The sequence below is a fragment of the Python bivittatus genome, unplaced genomic scaffold (assembly GCF_059951505.1).
Source record: "Python bivittatus isolate LINGU-HERP-01145 unplaced genomic scaffold, Pbiv_v1 ctg000350_np1212, whole genome shotgun sequence".
NCBI classification, from domain to species: domain Eukaryota; kingdom Metazoa; phylum Chordata; class Lepidosauria; order Squamata; family Pythonidae; genus Python; species Python bivittatus.
The window spans coordinates 18,403,319-18,424,572 of record NW_028277074.1 but is presented as its reverse complement, the minus strand read 5'-3'; the positions used below and the strand labels follow the sequence as shown (position 1 = coordinate 18,424,572).

General features: G+C 37.8%; 1 protein-coding gene across 1 annotated transcript; it reads left to right on the top strand.

Moving 5' to 3' along the window:
• Positions 1-121: 121 nt before the first annotated feature.
• Positions 122-7,837, top strand: LOC148215133 (interferon gamma receptor 2-like). The gene is made up of 3 exons (XM_088144451.1): positions 122-2,872; positions 2,981-3,136; positions 4,008-7,837. The coding sequence occupies exons 1-3, from the start codon at positions 2,721-2,723 to the stop codon at positions 4,186-4,188; spliced, it is 489 nt and encodes a 162-aa protein (XP_088000577.1). The 5' UTR covers positions 122-2,720; the 3' UTR covers positions 4,189-7,837.
• The last annotated feature ends 13,417 nt before the right edge of the window (positions 7,838-21,254 follow it).

Below are 21,254 nucleotides of genomic sequence, written 5' to 3'. Positions count from 1 at the left end.
AACGTTATCTAATCTGATTCTTAAGATACATCCTAATGGCTCTTAACTAAGTTCTCTGCCCAAACCACTATCAGGTCGTGCTTCATATCTAACTTCATAGATTGTACAAGATTCACAGTACCTTTATGACACAAAACTTGGATCTCAGATACAGATTCTCAAAGATTTTAAATGAAGAGTATTTTTAAAAAGCTATGAATCTGTATTGCTGAAAATTAGTGATGCAGCTGGCTATCATTTGGGGGCAGGAAACACCTAAATACAATCATGTTTCCTAAAATAGGTTTAATGATTTTATAAAACTTCCCCCAAATAACTTCAGCCCTGCAGATGTACATCACACAGAAGCTCCACTTTTATAGCACTTTGCTATCCACTTTTCATAGCTGGATGACACACTTAATTCTTAGACCTTCCAAAATTGTTAATAGTAACCTCCAGCCATCAGAAGACTGCCCATGCATAGCTGAACACACAAAAAACTTTCACCAGGGAATTAATATATTATACAGCAAACCAAGCAATCTTTGGGGAATGTGGAATGTAGGATATATAAAACATTTAGGAACCAGGTTGATTTGGTGCCACTGAATTGAACCTGATTCATGGTGACCGTATGGACAGATGTTCTCCATCTTGCTCTGTCTCCAATGACAGTTGTAGATTTTCCAGAGACATTCTTGTTATATGTTGGATCTGATCATCCAGCCAAACTATGTCTTGTCTTCTCCTTCTCCTTCCTGCTGCCTTGCCAAGCATAGCTTTTTTTCTAGTCTGTCATTCCACTTGCATCATATATATGAAATACAAGAGTTCCTGCTTGCGAATAATGACCTGAAGGAAGCATCAGCCTTTATTTCTTTCAGGACAGAACGATTGGTTCTTCCTGTACTCCATAGTACTTTAGTGTCTCCAAATCCATAATTCAAAGATGTCTGTCTTTTTTTTTTCTCTTTTCAACTTTCACTTGCTCTCATTGTTTCCAGCTTTCACATACACATGCCATTTGGAAAACCATTACTTTAACTATTTACTTCCAAATGAATTTTTTGATAATCACCCACAGTGGTTTTCAAGAGATAACAAAAGTAATACTGCTGGTTTATACTTGGTATCGTTGATTTTTAAATGTAATCTTCAAATTTTGGGAGGTAAGGATAATAATTATGTATAGCCATACACCTTTCATTCAGCTCAGTCAAGCAGTGTGCTAGATCTTATCTATAAAACAAGAAAGTTTTAGAAACTTGCACCATTCTGGTTATGAGAAGGTAAGAGGCGCACGACATGTTTACCTAAAGTTACCTTATTGGGAAGCATGAAAATAGCAGTTGAGAACCTTGTGCCTGTGTAGGACTGTTGCTCATGAAGACTTAGATCAGTTGGGTAAATGCTCTAGTTGTGCATGATGTCATGATGGTGTACTGAATAGCTTGACTCCAGTATATAGATGCAAAGGTGAAATGGTACTGCTGGATTACTGTGAGATATGTTTGTTTAAGTTTAATATATGTACTGTAAGGTGTTAGGAGAAAGCATACAGTTGCTAAGTACCAGAAGAGTGCATTGTGAATTTGTCAATATTATTAATTACAGTTATATATAATCTTTAAGGACTCTTGGCAGTGTACAGATAAGATACATAATAAATAATATACAATAAAGAAATGCGATGCATAATGAACATTATACAATCAGAAGGATACAAGTATACTAAAAAAGCAGTAAAAAAATCATGCAAGCAGTAAAAAGATCACCATGAGCAACATCTAGCACACTCAGCCACCCACTTTATACTTATCTATTTAAATAAATAAACATTTTTAATCCCTTTCAAACTGTGTTCCACAGAACCCCAAAGTTTCATGAGAACTTGGTGAGGTTCTATGTAAGGAGGAAAAAAGTTTATATATATATCTCTCTCTCCAGAAAAAAGAATATATATATATTCTTTTTTTAAAGCTGAAACTTTGAGACCCCCTGCTTTAAGGTATCCCCTTAGTTCTCACAGCAAGATGATTTCTAGTAACTTAATATTTTACAAAGTATCTGTATGTTGCTAACTTACCATAGCAACAATGATCTGTTTCTAACCCTGCCATTCTGACAGTTGGTGAATTTCCTTGGGCTTGGACTCTGAGCTTCTCTTAGGTCCATCCTTCTACCCACACCTCCCAAAGCCCTCTCTCTTCAGCCCCTCCCTCTCCAGAATTTAAGTTACCATTCTTTGAGTGAGAGTTCTAACACCTAGTCATCATTGGGCCCAGTTAAAGGTGCTGATTTTGGCACCTTTCCCAACCAGAAATAGCTTCCTCCTGCCCCTCTCCCCCCGTGTGTGTACCTTGAGAGGGGCTACTCTGGGTTCCCACTTCATGTGAGGTTGAGTAGTGGATACCTTACCCTTGAAGTAAGGGGAGTCCTCATCTTGCTTGTATTTTGCAAAGCAGTGGAAATCACCCTGACAGGCTTCAAATAGACTTGGCTTGCATTTGTAATTATTATGAATTTTAAGAAGTTTCATGTAAACTGCTTCGAGTCACAAAAAGTAGGATGGTATAAAAATGTTTCGGTAAATATCCCTGGGCCACTGGCATACTGGCAATAAGCTTAGTTATTACCCTCAGGCATATTGTACCTGCATCTGTAGTGGCCAATTCATCTTGCCATTGAAATGCTTTGGAGTATGTTGAATTGTGGGTGTATATATTTTTATTCCTTTTATGCATTGTTTGTTTGTCTTTTTAGGATCTTCTCTCTCCTTACCTGCACCACAGAATTTGACAATTAAATCATATAATTTTCAGAATGTATTGAGCTGGTCTCCAGTTAAGGGAATCAGTGGTCCAGTGTTTTACAGTGTTCAGCGTCGCTTGTAAGTAAACAGTTGTCAAATATCAAATATATATTTCTATTCTTTATCACATGTTGTCATTCAAAGTGTATCACTAAGGAATTCCACTGTTTTTGTATTATATTGCAGAAAATCAGACCAAATATGGAAAAAAGTGAACTGCAGCGATATCACAAAGCCTGAACATGATTTTGATTATATCAAGGATTTTTACAGAACTATTTTACGTGTCAGAGCTGAACAAGGCAAATTGAAATCTGAATGGACGGAAGCCCCGTCTTTATTGTTATAAGAGACAGTATGTTTCATTTGTTAACTTTTCATTTATTGATGAGTTAATGCCTCTGACTAAATATGTCTTTTTTAGTCATAATTTCATATGTGGAAGAGAAAACAAACAGCAGTAGGTCAAAAGATAAGGCCTATGCTATAAAAAACAAGTCTTGAATTATCTCAGAGACTGGAGAAATGTAATGGCATCAGCTTTTATAAACAAAGATCCACATGCATTTTATGAAATTGACTCTATTTCACAAAAGCTTGTCATAATAGGCTTTTTTTTTTAAAAATGAGACTCTTATTTATCATAACAGAATACACAGCTGTTCATAGAAATATGCTATAAGCAGATTCGTACATTCTGTTTCATTGGGGCATACTAGTAGGAATTACCTGTGTTCTTTATCAAGGTTGTATTCACTTATCCATGCTTGTGTAGACATGTTCACCGATGTGCCTTTTTCAGCGCAAAAAAAAATATTCATAGGTTTCATTGGTACACTGTAAGAAAATTTCAGATGATATCATATACCCATTGCATTATGGAATGACGAATAAGATTATTTGTAGTGTTATGTGAATTTACAAAGAAAGGCATGGAAAAGCAATCTATTTTTCACTATTTCTCTTGCTTCTCTTGTTATCATATCTTCTGTAATATTATTTAGGTTTTGGTTGATTCATCTGTGAGATTTACAGTCATGTGAAAAGGAAAGTACACCCTCTTTGAGTTCTATGGTTTTACGTATCAAGACATAATAAAAGAACTGGTCCTTAGCAGTTTTCAAAAGTAGATAAATACAACCTCAGATGAACAACAACACATGACATATTATACCATGTCATCATTTATTTTACAAAAAGAAAGCCAAAATTAACTGCTCTTTACTATTATACAGCTAGTCATCATGAATACTGTATACAGATTGAAGAATCTAAAGGAAAGAACCAGGTATTGCTTTAGGATACAAGCAAAACTGAAATCACTTGAAGGAGAAAAAAGTGATATTTATTGTGCAAAGACTACAATCACTGGTGTGTATTATCTTACTGTTTAATTGCTGTATATTACACAGATGTGGAGTTAAGGGAATAGATTGCATTCACTGGTTATTTTTTATGTTTCAGTCATCTCCCCTGCCATGGAGTATGACTGATGCCAAATTCAAGACCCAGATGGGTACATTTGTGAGAAGGGAATATTTATCTCCTCACCAACCAGGTCTTGCAGATACAAGCCAGTCTATCACAATAATAGATAAGAGATTGTTTCTCTTATCCTATTTTTAATATATGGTCTTAATAATGTCTTGTGTTTTATATGTCTTATATTCTGTATCTTGATATGGCCTAATGGCTAATCAATAATAATAAGCTAAACTAAGCTAAGCTAAACTAAGCTAAGCTAAGCTAAGCTAAGCTAAGCTAAGCTAAGCTAAGCTAAGCTAAGCTAAGCTAAGCTAAGCTAAGCTAAGCTAAACTAAACTTTTAACTATTTGGAACTTCACTGTTGTAGAAATATCCTTTCATGAGTGTTTCAATATTTGTCATTACCTTCCTTTGTAAGATTAACTTCTACTTTTGCACATTCTCCATCTTTACTGTTCTTGAGTCCAAGAAAACAAAGCTATCTACCAGCTTTATTTTTTTTTTTTTGCTGTCAACTTTTAATTCAGCAAGCATGCTGATTGATATTATCTTCATCTCAACATTAAATAATGACCAATATTATTTTTATCTTCCACTCTTATGACTTTCTTCTAAGTCATATTTTGTGTCAGCTAACAAAGAGGCATCATTTGTATATTTCACATTTTTAGTGTATGCGCCTCCAAGTTCGATTCCAACTATCATCACTTCCAATCCTACCTTTCTTATAATATACTTGCTACTCAAATTAAACAAATATGAGAACAATATACATCCTTGCCTCATTCATGGAGAGTGTCTGAACCACTCTGGGTGAGTTTTTTGTCATATTCAGGTGTTTCTTGTAATGCATTCTTCATTGTAAAGGTTCATCAGAAAAAAAATTGTTAGGCGTGAAGTAGATATGCATTTATACCACATATTGTTTCTTGCTTTTCATTAAGGAAGACACATGGAAGATTTGAACATTGGTTCAGGCTTCAGCTAATATATACAAGCATATAGGTTTAGGTATATAACTTGTATACTTGTTCGTTGTTTTAGAATGACATTGTAATTATGCATATTTGGGAGCCAAGATAAAAACAAAAACAAAACACAATGTCATAACAGGCCTTACCCCCTCCCAAAATCTTAATTTATTGTGCGTGCGCTCTCTCTCTCTCGCTCTCTCTCATCTCATGTCCCTCTGCTTTTTTGAAACCTGCCAGTTCATCTGGCATTTTTCTTTCCATACATGGATCTATTCTTTGCAACATCTTGAGCAAAACCTTTTTTGTGTGAGGAATTAATGCAGTGGGTTGGTAATTTCCATGTTCTCTTGCATCTCCTGTCTTTGATTTTTTTTCCAGTCAGTCTTGTTTGATATTGCTGAAATAGAGCTGTTAGCACTTTTGTTTTCTCTTCTTTTGTAACTTTCAGTAAGTTCAATGGGTATTTCTTCTGTGCCTTGTGCTTTTCTATTTGACAGCTGTTGTTTCGTTAAGTCGTGTCCGACTCTTCGTGACCCCATGAACCATATCTCGCCAGGCCTTCCTGTCCTTCACTGCCTCCCTGACTTTGCTCAGTTTCATGCTCATTGCTTCAGTGATGCTATCTAACCATCTCATCCTCTGCTGGCCCCTTCTCTTTTTGCCTTCAATCTTTCCCAGCATCAGGGTCTTTTCCAAAGAGTCCTCTCTTCGCATTAGGTGACCAAAGTATCTGAGCTTGAGCTTCATTATCAATCCTTCCAATGAGCAGTCAGGGTTGATTTCCTTTAAGATTGACTGGTTTGACCTCCTAGCAGTCCAGGGGACTCTTAAGAGTCTTCTCCAGCACCACAGTTCAAAGGCATCAATTCTTCGGCATTCAGCCTTCTCTTTGGTCCAGCTCTCACATTGCTACTGGAAAAACCATAGCTTTGATTATGCGGATCTTTGTTGGCAAGGTGATGTCTCTGCTTTTTAATACGCTGTCTAGGTTTGCCATAGCTTTCCTCCCATGGAGCAAGCGTCTTTTAATTTCATGGCTGCAGTCTCCGTCTGCTGTGATCTTGAAGCCCAAATAAATGAAGTCTGTTACTGCTTCCATTTCTGCCCCTTCTATTTGCCAGGAATTAATGGGTCCAGATGCCATGATCTTAGTTTTTTTAATGTTGAGTTTCAAGCCAGCTTTTGCACTCTCCTCTTTCACCCTCATCAAGAGGCTCTTTAGTTCTTCTTCACTTTCTGCCATTAGGCTGGTATCGTCTGCATATCTGAGGTTGTTGATGTTTCTCCCTGTGATCTTAATTCCAGCTTGTGATTCTTCCAGCCTGGCACTTCTCATGATGTAATCTGCATATAAGTTAAATAAGCAGGGTGACAGTATATAGCCTTGTCATACTCCTTTCCCTATTTTGAACCAATTGGCTGTTCCATGACTGGTTCTGACTGTTGCTTCTTGGCCCGCATAGAGGTTTCTCAGAAGACAGGTAAGATGGTCTGGTACTCCCATCTCTTTAAGAATTTGCCACAGTTTGTTGTGATCCACACAATCAAAGGCTTTTGCATAGTCAATGAAGCAGAAGTAGATGTTTTTCTGGAACACTTGTGCTTTCTCCATGATCCAACGAATGCTGGCAATTTGATCTCTAGTTCCTCTGCCTCTTTGAAACCCAGCTTGTACATCCGGTAGTTCTTGGTTGGTTCACATACTGCTGAAGCCTAGCTTGTAGGATTTTGAGCATAACCTTGCTATCATGTGAAATGAGCACAATTGTGTGATAGTTTGTGCATTCTTTGGCATTGCCCTTCTTTGGAATTGGAATGTAAACTGACATTTTCCAATCCCGTGGCCACTGTTGTGTTTTCCAAACACTGTTGTATTCAGTGCAGCACTTTAACAGCATCATCTTTTAGTATTTTAAATAACTCAGCTGGAGTACTGTCATCTCTGCTAGTAGATGTTTGTTAGTTAGTAATGCTTCCTAAGGCCCACTTGACTTCACTTTCTAGTGTTTGATAGCTGACAACTTAGCAATGTCTCTTTTAGATATTATTGTCACTCCATTTCTCTGTACCATCTTATGTTCTGAATAGTATATTATATCAACATCTGTTTAAAGTGGCCCATTCCAGTCCACCTAAATTCACCTATTCTTAAAATGTCTACCTGTGCTTCCTTCCTGCTTTGACAATTTCAAATTTCCTTGATTTAGGTTTTTTATTGTCCATGATTGCCTGGTGGCAGAAACTGAGATTGTTATGCATGTATTACTGTGTTGGCCATTCCCTATGGCCTCGCACACAGATTTAGTAATGCGCCTTCTAGCAAACTGACTAAGTGCGTTGGATGAAACCACTGTCCCCAGACTAGCTGATTAGTCACCAGAAATCTCTAGAAGGGGCCTGTTCATAGCTATTGCTTCAGAGATTATTGTTGCAGGTATATTTAAATAGATACCTTTTCCATGTATATGTATTGCTTTTAAGTTATGTTAAAAATTACTTAGTTTAGCTTAATTGTTTGAGAATTTTACTGTCATTTTGGTTTCCTTCTTGATGATGTGTAATAACTAACATTTGGTCTTTGTAAATAAAGTTTGGGCTATATATACTCCATCTTCCAATTATGCAAATCTTTGTAAAGCTCTACTTATAAAACTTATACAGGTTTGACATTCTTCCTCAATACTCAGAGGACAGCCTTCAAACCTGGAGGAATGGGGGTCTGATCACATACTTGTCCAAATTTCAACCATGCCCATTCAGTTTTCTTGGCAACAATGAAGTAGCGATTTGCCTTTGTTGCCTTCTGGGTTTGATTCTGAATTCCTTCTTCCAGCTGAGCTAGCTTCTCGCATGCCTGCAGAGCCCCACCTGCCCTCACCCCCACTGACATTGTTCTTAGCTTCACCTCTCTCCTTTCAGACTGTTCAGCAAGGATAATCCTGCCAGGATCTTGTGGCCCTCCGCCATTGCTTTTAGGGTTGTTGAAGCTATTGGGCCCTCCTACCACCAAGGAAGGAGTCCCCTATATTACCACATTAATAATATTCCTCCCCTTCACTGAGGCAGCATATTAAAAAGCAAAAAAAAAAAAAAAAAGCAGAGACATCACCTTGCCAACAAAGATCCACATAATCAAAGCTATGGTTTTTCCAGTAGCAATGTATGGCTGTGAGAGCTGGACCATAAGGAAGGCTTAGCGCCAAAGAATTGATGACTTTGAACTGTGGTGCTGGAGAAGACTCTTAGGAGTCCCCTGGACTGCTAGGAGGTCAAACCAGTCAATCCTAAAGGAAATCAACCCTGACTGCTCATTGGAAGGATTGATACTGAAGCTCAAGCTCAGATACTTTAGCCACCTATTGTGAAGAGAAGACTCTTTGGAAAAGACTCTGATGCTGGAAAGACTGAAGGCAAAAGGAGAAGGGGACAGCAGAGGATGAGATGGTTAGATACGTAGCATCACTGAAGCAATGAACATGAAATTGAGCAAACTCCAGGAGGCAGTGAAGGACAGGAAGGCCTGGCGAGATATGGTTCATGGGGTCACGAAGAGTCAGAGACGACTTAATGACTGAACAACAACAACCCCTTCACTGATACTGGCAAACACTGATACACTGAACTTTCTTTTTAAAAGTATGTTTTATGAAAATAAAATTGAAATCAGACTATTACATAAAATCTAATTCAAACAGCAAAACAAAACAGCAAAAACCAAGGAAGCGTGGTGGTATCAGAAAATAATAATTTCTCACTTTATAAGATTATCTTCCTCAACAACAGCTGATGAGGGAATGTTATTCTGGTCTCTGATTAATGTAAAACAAAATAAGACTATAGTTTTACACCTGTGTCTGTGATTCATATTAGTCAGTTTTCTAATAATGTGTGTTAAATTTTCGGAGAGAGTTGGGTTAACCAGTAGGGAAACTTTGAAGGCAGCCTTGTCTAATTGGATGGCCTCCAATTTGTCGGTGCACAACTGTCATCATTCCCTGGCAGCATGACCATGGTAATGGGAAGCAATGCAAGTTTAATTGTTTGTTTGTTTGTTTAGCAAATTTACATGGCTGCCCAACTGAGTTGCATTACTCTGGATGGCTAAACAAGCATAAAAAGAAAAGCATATAAATAGTAAAATAACAATAAAAGACACCACATAAAAATAATAAACTCTTCAGTCAACTAACCTCCTGGGCCTAAAATCTGAAGAAGCAGGTTTTTATGGCCTGCTGAAAAGCCAGTAGGGTTGGGGCCATGTGAACCTCAGAGGGGAGGCTGTTCCATAAGAGAGGCACTGCAACAGAGAGGGCAGACTTGCTTATAGAGAAGGAGGACTATTTATGTATTTATTATTAATAAGTTTATAAAATGTTTCCATTAACAAATCACAGGTACACTATCCAAAATACATACATACTGTACCATTCTAAAGAATTAAAATACAATTAGTCAAGGCCAGCTGTGTGCTTCCATCTGCTGTGGCAATCAGTAGTAAACCTACTGGTAGACATTAATACAATGAAACACAGAAACTATATTAAAGGCTCAGGCTAAATGTTCTTAGGACTAAGAGGTAGGGACCATTCAAAGTTCCAAACGTATATCATTGTTTAGGAACACAACAGAGAAAACCCTTTCTTTCATGTATGACAGTCAGGCTTGAGACAATCCTTAAAAGACCTGGATAAACATGTTTCCCTCCTGTGTCTTGTCATCATTCAAAATCTTGCCATTATCAGCACAACCTCCTCCTCTGAAAGAAGAAGCTGCAGGGAGGAGTTCGGCATGTTTGCATCTGACCAAAATAACGTGTTCAGATTTGATTCCCAACTGATGTCTAAATGCTCTCTGCCCACCAGGTGGTGCTATAGCTTTATTGGAAAACACTGACTGAAAAGGCCAAGATGTATTTATGATCACACTGACTTTTGTGCATGCTACAGGACTCAATATTTTTTAATTCCCTGGGCTAAGCTGCCTACATCCTGCTCTTATAAATTCTGATCAATATAGAACTATTTCACCTACTACCATCATCAGTAATGAAATGATATTCTTTAAAAAACCAGGCTTTTCTCTGTATATCATAGAACTGGAAGGGACTTCAAGTACACCTGATCCAAACCCCTGCAGGTTAAGAAACAAATTCTGAGAACTGTTTTTTAGAGTTTATTTTTTATTAGGACTAGCTATTATATACACTAAAATGACTATTACTCTTGAATTTGTTCCTGATGGCAAAATTAATATGGCATGCAATTGTAGCCTTGCATATTCTAATGCTTGTTATTCAGTATAAAGCCATTCAGTTTAATATTTTTCCAAGATGTTTAATAAGTGGTGCAGACAACAGCTGGGATTTCACCATCTGCATTTTTCAAATCCATCTTGATCTCTCTGGACTAATCAGTATTGATGACTATTATTCTTAATATATAAACCACCTGCAATGGCTGGTCCCTTTTCTTGGCCCTGTAATTCTGATTCTGTTTTTTATTCAGACTCTAATAACTCTAGCTGTAATTTTACCTCTTTGAAAGATGTTTGAAAAACCACCAATAAATTGCTCAGGTACTTTAAGAGAGTTGAATAACAACAGCAAGTTCACATTGTGATTTCTTTATACAGGGCTGGAGAATAGTCCACTAATGATACTGTTTCTATACTGCAGTAGGTAGAGTACAAGGATGGGAAAAGATTCTGTCTTGGACCTTAGATAAAAAAAATTAAAAGGGCTTCCAAAATTACTTAAGCCTTGTATTATTTTCAGTCCTCCAGTTTCCTAGGTTCATTTCTAAGTCTCAGCTTTTAGAGGACTAAATAGTGGGAACAACAGGCCCCCAAAGCCATAATGGGAAGGAAAGCCTGCCTGCCTGTCTTCCCTCCCACCCACCCCTTGTTCTTATTCTTTTCTGATAGTTTGAAACTCCAAATAGATCACCATCCTTTTTTAAATTAGTTATATCAATCCATAGGAGGTACCATCTGGCTGCTTTGGATGCCAACTCTTAACGTATGCAACAGTCATCATCATCATCATCAACATCATCATCTTCATCATCTTATATGCATGACCAAGTGTATCCAGTGGGAACTGTAGTACAAAACATCTGGAAAATTACCTACATCTAGATTAAACTTGCAGGGTAAAAGTAGGATCAAAGAAATGTGGACTTATCATTGCCAAAAGGAAACACAACAGCTCTACCAAGTACTACTTGGTTTCAGTTGTGAAGCGCTCTGACATTTTCACAGACAGCAAATGCTCAACAATTCTAGCTGCATGTACCATCTAGACTAGCTGCTCAGTGCCTGGATTGTGTGAATATTTATGTCCATCTGCTTTCAGACATGGAAGGGATTAGAAATAGTCTCAGAGTTTGGGTATTGTTGGGCACCTACTGAAACTCTCAACCGACCATTGGAACAAGCTGGTTCTGCGGCTATTTCTGTTCACTGCAGCCTGCTTTACTGGCGTGTCCCTCTGGCTTCAAGGGAGAAAGGACAAGAATTCGCTTTTCCTCTGCACCCTCTCACAGCAATGGGAATTGAATCCAGAGCGAGAGGATCTGGGGAAATGGAGAAATGAGGAGAATCATTAAGAACACATTTCCACAAGGATCCATGAACATCTGAAGCCAACTGTTTAGTTTTTGTGATTTCACCCAGCTACAGTCTTAGAAGAACATAGAATCTATTATATGAAATAAATAATGGTGGCAGGGAGGAAGTATAGGACATGGTACCCCCCAATGTTCCCATCATTTTATTTCTTGTAAAAGTCAAATTATATAAGCTGGACTTCATAACAAAATATCACAGTGTGATGTGCTTCAACAGATGATTCTAGCCAGCCAGTCAGCTTCCAGGATACTGTATGGCAACTCTACCATCCTTTTCAGTTTTCCACATACACCACCACCAAGGCACGCAGACATGCATTCTGTAGCCACCACACATGCTAAGAATTTACCAAACTGTTTTATGTGTCTCTGTGATCCATTCTTCTTTCCCTAAAGAGGTCTTTGTCTTTTTTCTAAGGGATTCCATTTCAGATGCAATCCTGTGGTCACTAACAAAGTTTGCTTGCAGTCTTATTTGATGGCATTCAAGTGTTAGTTTGGGAAGGTGCGGTGGAGAAAAATAAATGTAACCAACAACATGGAAGCTGCACACCCTTCCTTCCTGTCTTTCAGATGTTACCAGGGTCAAACCCAGCTCCTCTCTTTGCCTAATCCTATAGGAACCCTCCAACACTCCATCTCCTTAACAATGGACTTCCCCAGCTCTGCTGCTGCTCCTGAAAGGGGTTTTTGTCTAACTATAGAAATAATCCCAGGTACACCAAAAAGGGAGAGCCAGTTTGGTCTAGTGGAAACCGGGAGACTGTGAGTTCAAGTCCCACCTTAGGCAAATTAAAGCCAGCTGTGTGTCCTTGAGCCAGTCCCTCTTTCTCAGCCCTAGGAAGTAGGCAATGGCAAACCACTTCTGAAATCTTGCCAAGAAAACTGCAGGGACTAGTCCAGGCAGTTGCCAGGAGTCAACATTGACTCAATGGTACAAAATTGAAAAACCCAACCCAACTGAACCCAAACCCACAAAAAGGACTGGCCTAGCTTCCACAAAAGTTGCCAACCAATCTGATCCCTAGGATTTCCCACTCATACTCCTTAATGTCTGTTTGCTTTTCCATTGTTTGGGGTTCCTTTTTCTTGTAAAGTGGGGACTCAGTGATTGTTGAATCAATGGCTGGTTATTTTCTCCTCAGTGTTGTGCTCTGTTCTTCTGAATTTTCTGCGACAAAGGAAAAGAGTCTGAGTTGGATTCAGTGAAGTTCCAATTAAAGCAAATAAGGTTGCATTTAATGAGGATCCAGTTTTAGTAATCTAGACAGGCCTGTGTCCCTCCTGTACCGTTTCCTTCTTGCACATGCTGCCTATGGTCATTGAATAGTATATACTATGCCAGGGATAATCCAGTTTTAGCTGTTGGTTGCACTGGCTAAGAATTCCAGGAATAGTAGTCCCAATAAATCTGGAGGGCAACCAATTAGGAAAATCAGCCATATATAGCAAAAATAAAATTACAGATGCAAAATGCAAAATGCATCAAACACTGATGGTTAAATTAGAAAAGGATTCAGATTAGTCCCACTTAAAATAACCAATGTTTACAGGTCTCCAGGAGGAGGTATGGTGAACTGAAGACGGCTCTGTGAAAGCAAAGCTGGTGAGCGCGGCAAAGACCAAGGAACTGGTGAATAGACCAGTTCCTTGGAACCTCTTGGGATAAAGAGAGGAGCAGAGATCACCCACATGTGCTCTGGATGGCTGCCTCCCATGAGGAGACCAAAGGACAGCAGTTTTCTTCAGGTTTGAGCCCTGGGAGACAATGGGATCAGCCATCTTGCTTGCAACCACAATGGAGACTTTTAAAGGACACTAAATTCGCAAATCTCACTTTCTGATCACTTTTGGAAATTGCTCATTAATTACTTATAAGCTATTAGAGACCTTCAGAGTGACAGGTTTGAAAAGTTTTCATCAGGTGAGTTTATCTTCAACTCTGAACAAAAGAAAAATGAATTATAAGCTTAAGAACATAAAGAATCTGGAATAAACAGGAAAAAGCTAAATGATCTTGGAAAGTTATAAACAGACTAAGGGTCCAGATAAATTTGGAATATTGAAACTTTTACAATAGGACTTTGGAATTAATTATAAAGAAGAAACAGCTTCTCGTGGGAAACAGATCTGTTTTGGTTTTTGGAAGATATAACAGAGATAAGCAATTTCATGATTTAAAAACTGGCCACTAGAGGGGACTAAAGATTTTAGGTAGAGGGAAAAAATGCAAGCCTATAGCTTGCAAAATGTTATAATAATGAAAATACTGAAGAAGGCTTTTGAAGAATGGAGCCAGAAATTAGTAGCCACAATATGTATCAACAATACCAGTAATGATGTCTGCTTCTATGGAAAGACTATGTTCAAAAGTTATTGAAGAAATGACAGATGTAGAACAAATTTTATCTGACAGATTTACTTTTTATGGTATTGAAAGTAGATTTACAACTGACAGGCCAAGACAATAACTTGGAAAAGGATGTTTCACTGGATTTACAAAAGAGATTGGCTGATGTTTTAAAATTTAAGAGGGAAATACAAATGATAGACCAAGAGAGTAACCTGGGCAATTTTTTTCCTATTGGATTTACAAAAGAGACTTGTTAAAGAAGCCGTTGTGAAGAACTTTGTGTGGTGGGACAAAGAAGAAATGAAGAGAAATCAAATCCTACAGCAATATTTGAATGAACTAAAGATTAAGACTATTAGAAGTAAAAGCATAGAAGTTGGAAGTCACTTCTTTATATACGTATTTTTCTCTTTCTTTATTATATTCTCATTTTTTCTTTTCTTTTTTCTTTTTCCTTGCACTTGTTATCCTTTCTTTCTCTTCTCTTCTCTTTCTTTAAGACTATATTAATTTTACTATTATAATTAAAATTCTTAATAAAATTGGATACACACACACACACACACATGCATACACCAGGGCCTGAAAGAGGAACTAGAGAGGATGTGGAAAGTAAAGCCAAAATGGTCCCAGTGGTGGTAGGAGCACTCAGGACTATGACTCCTAAGCTGGGAGAGTGGCTCCAACAGATCCCAGGAACAGCATCAGAGCTCTCTGTCCAGAAGAGTGCAGTGCTAGGGACAGCTAAGATACTGCGCAGAACCCTCAGACTCCCAGGCCTCTGATGGAGGACCCGAGATTGAGAAAGACACATACCACCCATAGGGGTGAGAGGGGAATTTTATATGTATATGTATATATAATATATATCCAATTTTTTTTTCCAGTATGTAGTGCCTATGAGGAAATCTACATCCTGCTCACCAATCAGTTCACCTTCTGTCATGCATACATAGGATTTAGTTTTAGAAGGCCCTCATTAAATAACACTAAGATTTGGGCATTCGTAGCAAGAGTTCTTCTAGGCACATGGTATTTGAACAGATATATGAATATGTAGCTCAGATCAGGTTAAGTTGTTCCAATTCCTTGAAGAAAATAACCATTCATATCTCATGTAAGGATGCCCTGGTCTAAGGAATTAAGTTTCTTCTGGTTCCCCCCCCCCCTCAATTAGGCTACCCTGTTATAATGCTTCCATTGTGTTATTTCTTGTGAATAATCACTTAATAGCATCCTGAAAATCATTGTTAATATTATAAGAATGTAATTTACAGCTCAGATAGCAAAAGCTGATCACAGTTGTTCTACGTGAAAACATTTTCAACCCCCTGCAAAATTGTTTTTCTTTGCTTTTGTTGTACAAAGCTAAAAGAGAAGAACTTTGAAGAGTTCAAACATGAATACAAAACAAATATATAAGGTCAAGCTAATTATTAAAACAATGACCCAGAGATGGAAAAGATAACCAGCTAACAGCACAATATAAATATAATATAACCAACATTAGAATATGGTTAATAGAAACACAGGACCCAGATCAAATTCTGAAGTAATATTTGTCTGCCTGGAATTGAAGTTGAAACATGAAGTGAGACACAGCTCAGTTCTTTCCAGGTGTACTGATTTCAGTATGAGGGATATAGGCATAGGCAGAATTTTTCAACTGAAAATAATTGGATGGAAATGTATTTAACTTTGGCTAGATTGGATAGATAATCTAGCAGTTCTCAAAGCGTGGTCTGGGGACCCCTGGGGGTCTCCAAGACCCTTTCAGGGGCGCTGTGAAGTCAAATAAGTAAATATTTTAAAATTTGTCAGTTTTAATTTCTAATAGTGAATATTGGTAGATATAACCCACATAAACCAAAGCTCTTTGAGGTCCTCAATCATTTTTTAAGAATATAAAGAGGTCCTGAGTCCAAAATGTTTGAGAACCATTGGCATAATCTATGTGTGTGTGCTTGAAGTGAATTGTTCTCCTTTTTCCCTGTTGCAGAAGACAAAATAGTAGAAGACATTTTTCTTCATTTTTTATTTTGTTGTATCACACAAGTGGATTCTGCTTGCTTTTTAATCGCGGACCTTTGAATGACACGTATTGTTATACTATATGGAATGTTTGGTACTACCAGTTTTCATGTTCTTTAAAAGCTAATTTGTAATTTTGTATGGAAATAATAATTAACAAGACTTATTGTGATACTTTAAGTAGTGTGTGAATCTCACATAATAAAGGGAATGGTAATTATGGTAATGATAGATGGTTAATTATTGCTAGATTTCCACTTTTGATTAATGCTGCTCCAATTAAGGCATTGATGTCTTGTTGCTAAACCCCTGGCAGATTGCCTAATTAGCTTAGAAAAAACCACGTACAGTGTTTTAAGGTAATTATTTTAATTTTTAACAGTTGTTTATATCAAACCTGGGCACTTGCTTCTACCACTTGAAGTGTCTCAGCAGCCTTGCTGGAACTTGGCTGTGGGACACAAGACTTTCATATTGAATTACTGAATGCTAAATAGACCTGGAACAGACAATGTCTGTAACCCTGTTTAACAGAACATTACTTAGGAAATAAAATGAAAACAAGGGTATTTGAAAAAGCTAACAGCCCAATTTCTGTGCATGATGACTTGGAAGTGCTTTATTTTGTTCAGTGGAACATACTCTAAGTATGCATAAAACTGGAGTCTAATACATTTTCTTCTCAAAATATATTACTAACATTCTCAGTTTAGTGATTTTTTTCTGCATCATAATAAGATGAAATAAATTATTTATTCATCCTATTGTCTAACAAACTGATTGATCCATTACACTGAACATATACAAAATGCTCAATGTAATGGATCAATCAATTTGCTAGACAGTAGGATGAAAAATATATATATTTCAGTTTATTACTTTTACAATGTAGCCAGTGCTTTTCTTAAATCAATGAACTGTTTACTTGGATTTCATTGATAACATAATTGCAGATCTTTACAGCAAAGATGTTGCATTTTTGCTATCAGCGGGAGACGGAGATTTTGTCAGGGCAGCGATTCTCCAAGTGTGGCCTGGGGACCCCTGGGGGCCCTCTGGACCTTTCAGGGGGTCTGTGGTGTCCAATAAATATTTTAAAATTTCTCAGTTTTAACTTCTAATACAGTAAATATCAATAGATATAACCCACATAAACCAAAGCTCTTTGGGGTCCTCAATCATTTTTAAGAATGTAAAGAGGTCCTAAGACCAAAATGTTTGAGAACCGCTGCCTGAGACCACGTCCATAATGCAGCCTAAGCTGTTTGCCTCCCTTGCTGCTCCCAGCTGTTCTTTAAGCCAACTTCAGACATTCCTGTCTGGATTGCAGTGGGTTGGCCGCAAGGCCAAGGTGGTGCTTAGTCTGGCCTATGAGGCCACAAAGCTTGACCGCTCATTCCCTTGCTTCTCACACTTCCCACCCCTGCAGGGAAGGCAAGCCTCACTAGCTGGCTTCTGTCGATTAATATTTGCCTTTTCTCTTTAGAGATTGTTCCTTCCTCACTGGTCTCCAGGCCTTTCTGTTGCTTTCCTGGATGTTTGCACACAAGGATGCTTTCACCCCGTCTTCCGACATTTGACACAAATGCAGATCCTTTCTTTTTTTTTTCTTTTTTCCCCCTATTGTACTACCTTAGCTCCAGAGCTACAATAAAGCAGTAAGGGACAAGTTGTTCTTTTATTCTTCTGTTCTTCTGTAGGACAATGGAAACTTTTTAGCAAGCAAGAGCTGATAGTTCAGCTTCATAGAAACAAAATAGCAATGATCCTACATTGCAACTTAAAGATGTTAAAAAACAAACAAAGGGAAGGAAAAGAAACTTTTCAGGGAGTGGAAAAGCAAGGGGATCAAACTTCATCCAGTGCTCACTGGGAGATGTAAGGGTGTTGAGGATAGTTCATTGACTTCAAGGGCAATCATTGGATCAATTGCAAGACTATAAAAATGCAGCAATTGCTGACTAGCAGAGAACATAGGAGCCCAGCAGCCCAAGATGAAATGGCTGCCCAGGGGAATGGACAGCCACTGGAGGGGAAGGCCAGCTCCAGGCACTTCAGCCAATCAGAGCTGGGACAAATGCTGGAGACCATTTGCTCTGATAGGCTTGTGGCAGGACAGCTCAGGTCAGAAAGCAGCCATTTTGGATCAAAGCTGGAAGACATAGACATGGGAACTTTTGCAATGGGCTGGGAATGGGAGCAGGAGGATGTCACCCATGCATAACCCATCATATGCATCCCAAATCCAAAACCACAGTTGCATGTTGCTGTACCAGCTAGAGTGGAGGAGAAGGGGTGGCAAATTATGAGCAATGCCTATAGAGAAGTATAAAGTGTAGGAGTTGAAGCTGGTAAGGGGGGTACCAGCAGGGCCATTAGGTGAACATACAACAATTGCTAGGGGTCAAGGCCATAAAGTGCCATGCCAAATATCCACTAATTCCCCACTGTGGGAAAAGGAAGCTTCAAGCCTTAGAACAGTGTTTCTCAAACTTGGCTACTTTAAGATGTGTGGACTTAAACATGGCTGGCTGGAGAATTCTGGGAGTTAAAGTCCACACATCTTTAAGTTGCCAAGTTTGAGAAACACTGCCTTAAAATATATAAAAGCCCTCGATGCTTTGCGCTACAGTGGGCAATCAGTGTATGGCTTAAATCTTGTCTACACAAGCTGTGGCTGTGAGCTTTCTGACAGGTCACGCTAAAAAGCTGAGCTCAACCGTCAGGATATCTGCCATGTGCAGCTGAGTCCTGGTCTGGGAAGTTTGACATCGGAAACTGGACTTGAAGATCTGTGAGGATAGGGAAAGAGAGCATGATTAACGGTTGCTGTTTGTTCAGAAACCAGGAGGCCAGGTCAGCTGATGGGAAAAGAGCTGACCTGCAAGCTCTGCAGAGCTGTAGCACTGCAAAGGGAAAACCATCTGGCTCTGCTTTCAGATAAGTTGGCACAGAATCAGAAATTGGTAGCTGTGAGAATGAACAGATCTGGAGCTGCTTCTGAACCGCTGCAAAGCCTTCTCTTAGAGATCCTCTGAGATAGGCTGCGGTTCTGCATGGAATAAAGGAGATATTCCACATATTAACATTGCTTCTTATGAACCACAAAAATGGTAGGTTGCACAAGAGACTTTCCCAGGTTTGCTGAGAAAAAAGTTGCAAATAATAGTTTGGGCCCATTTTTTGAAAGAAAATTAAATTGTTAGCAGTGAAATATATAAATACTTTAAATTGAAAAATGTATATAACAAAAGATTCATATTTGCATAAATTAACCGTTGTATGAAAATTATTCTGCCTCAAGTACAGAGAATGTAATTATTCTTATGGTATTACAAAGGATATTATTTCCAGTACATGTATCATGATGCCACACTCAATTTTCTAATATCAGAGTGACCAGGAAAAAGAATGTGTTTGCTGTGTTTCTTTAGGGCACTGGTAGGAGTAACATGCATATTTAAGAAATGTATATTTATGGAATAAGGAAGATCACTCAAATTAAAAAGTGTAAAATATCACAGCAACCAAAATACCAATTAAAACAACAACATTAGTAACACAGATAACATTTTCATTTCACTCATGAAAATAGTGTTAAGAGGCAGTTTTGCAAGCATTGTTTCCTTCCTGCATGCACAGAAACAGAAGCTGCTAAGTTGTTCAGTAAAGATACAGAGATTTGAAAATTCAATAGAATTCATGGTTCAGTCCTCCTGTGATGGTATTATATTAGATGTTTGTGCAAAAGGTTTCATATTTGAAAGATCCTCTGTGCCCCATAACAAAATGGGAAGGTAACATAAAGGTAAAATCTTCTAAACAACAAGACACAGAAGGCATGTATGTGCATGAGAAGAAGAATATTTCAGCGGTAGAAGTGTTACATGCTTTATCCAGCAAGGTGACCATAATATTCACACCACTTTCCCAACTGCAAGATTCTAGCTCACTGGAGAATGAGACACATTTCCCAACAACAATTGGTTTTGGTTTGAGAACCGGGAAGTTTTGCTAAACATCCTCCTATATATTTTAGATGTTCTCAATTTTATTTTTTAAAAGTTTTTAATTACAAAAAATAAAAACACATAAAAAGCACTTTAACAAAAAAGTGTAAGAAATACAACAAAGAGAAAAAAAGTGTTACAGTAATATGTCATTATATCAATAAACAATTACAATTTTATATATGCTTATCTAATGCAAATATTATTCAAGTGTATATATATTTCTAGTAGATTTATATGACTATCATTTTTTTAACCTACTGTATTTTGTATAAATCAGTCCCATATTTCATTATATCTGTCCATATAAAGTCTACATCTACAGGCAATCCTCTCATAGGTGACAAGTGCAATCAGGTCTTCAATCCATTGAATAAATGGGGCCATGCACTTATCTTTCCAATGCTGCAATATGTCTTTTGGCCATAGTAAGGGCATGGAGAATCCATTTACGTTGTCCAGATATCAAATTCCATGTACTAGGTATATAGTTCAAAGGAATATTATCTTCTGAAAATTTTAGCTTTTGTCACACAATCATATTTATATAGTCCGCTACTTTCTCCCAAAACATAGTAAATATAGGACATTGTAAAAACATATGTTTTAAAGAAGCATTGTCCTTATTACACTTCCAACAAAATGCTGGTTTTGACAATCCTTTTCTATACAGACACAGTGGAGTCCAATAAATTCTAAATGTTATTTTTTGGTGTATAAGTCATAGTTTAAGGTCCATTGACACTCTTGCTATAGAAGTTAAGACATTCTCCCATTTTCTAGGCCAGAGTTTCTCAACCAGGTTTCCATGGAACCCTAGTGTTCCACAAGAGGTCACGGGGAGATCATGATTTATTTAAAAAATTATTTCAAATTTGGGCAATGCGCTCTTGCAGTGATGAGCAGAGACTAAACAAAAATATAGTTATAACTCCTTCTGAGCTCTCTGGTGGTGCACTGTAAGACTGTGTTTTTTGGTTG

Excerpts from the sequence above, each read along its gene's own strand:
- LOC148215133 (XM_088144451.1), top strand. The coding sequence starts at position 2,721 with ATGCATTGTTTGTTTGTCTTTTTAGGATCTTCTCTCTCCTTACCTGCA. Across the intron at positions 2,873-2,980 it reads TACAGTGTTCAGCGTCGCTT|AAAATCAGACCAAATATGGA; the intron begins GTAAGTAAACAG and ends ATTATATTGCAG. Across the intron at positions 3,137-4,007 it reads ACGGAAGCCCCGTCTTTATT|ACTGCTCTTTACTATTATAC; the intron begins GTTATAAGAGAC and ends AAGCCAAAATTA.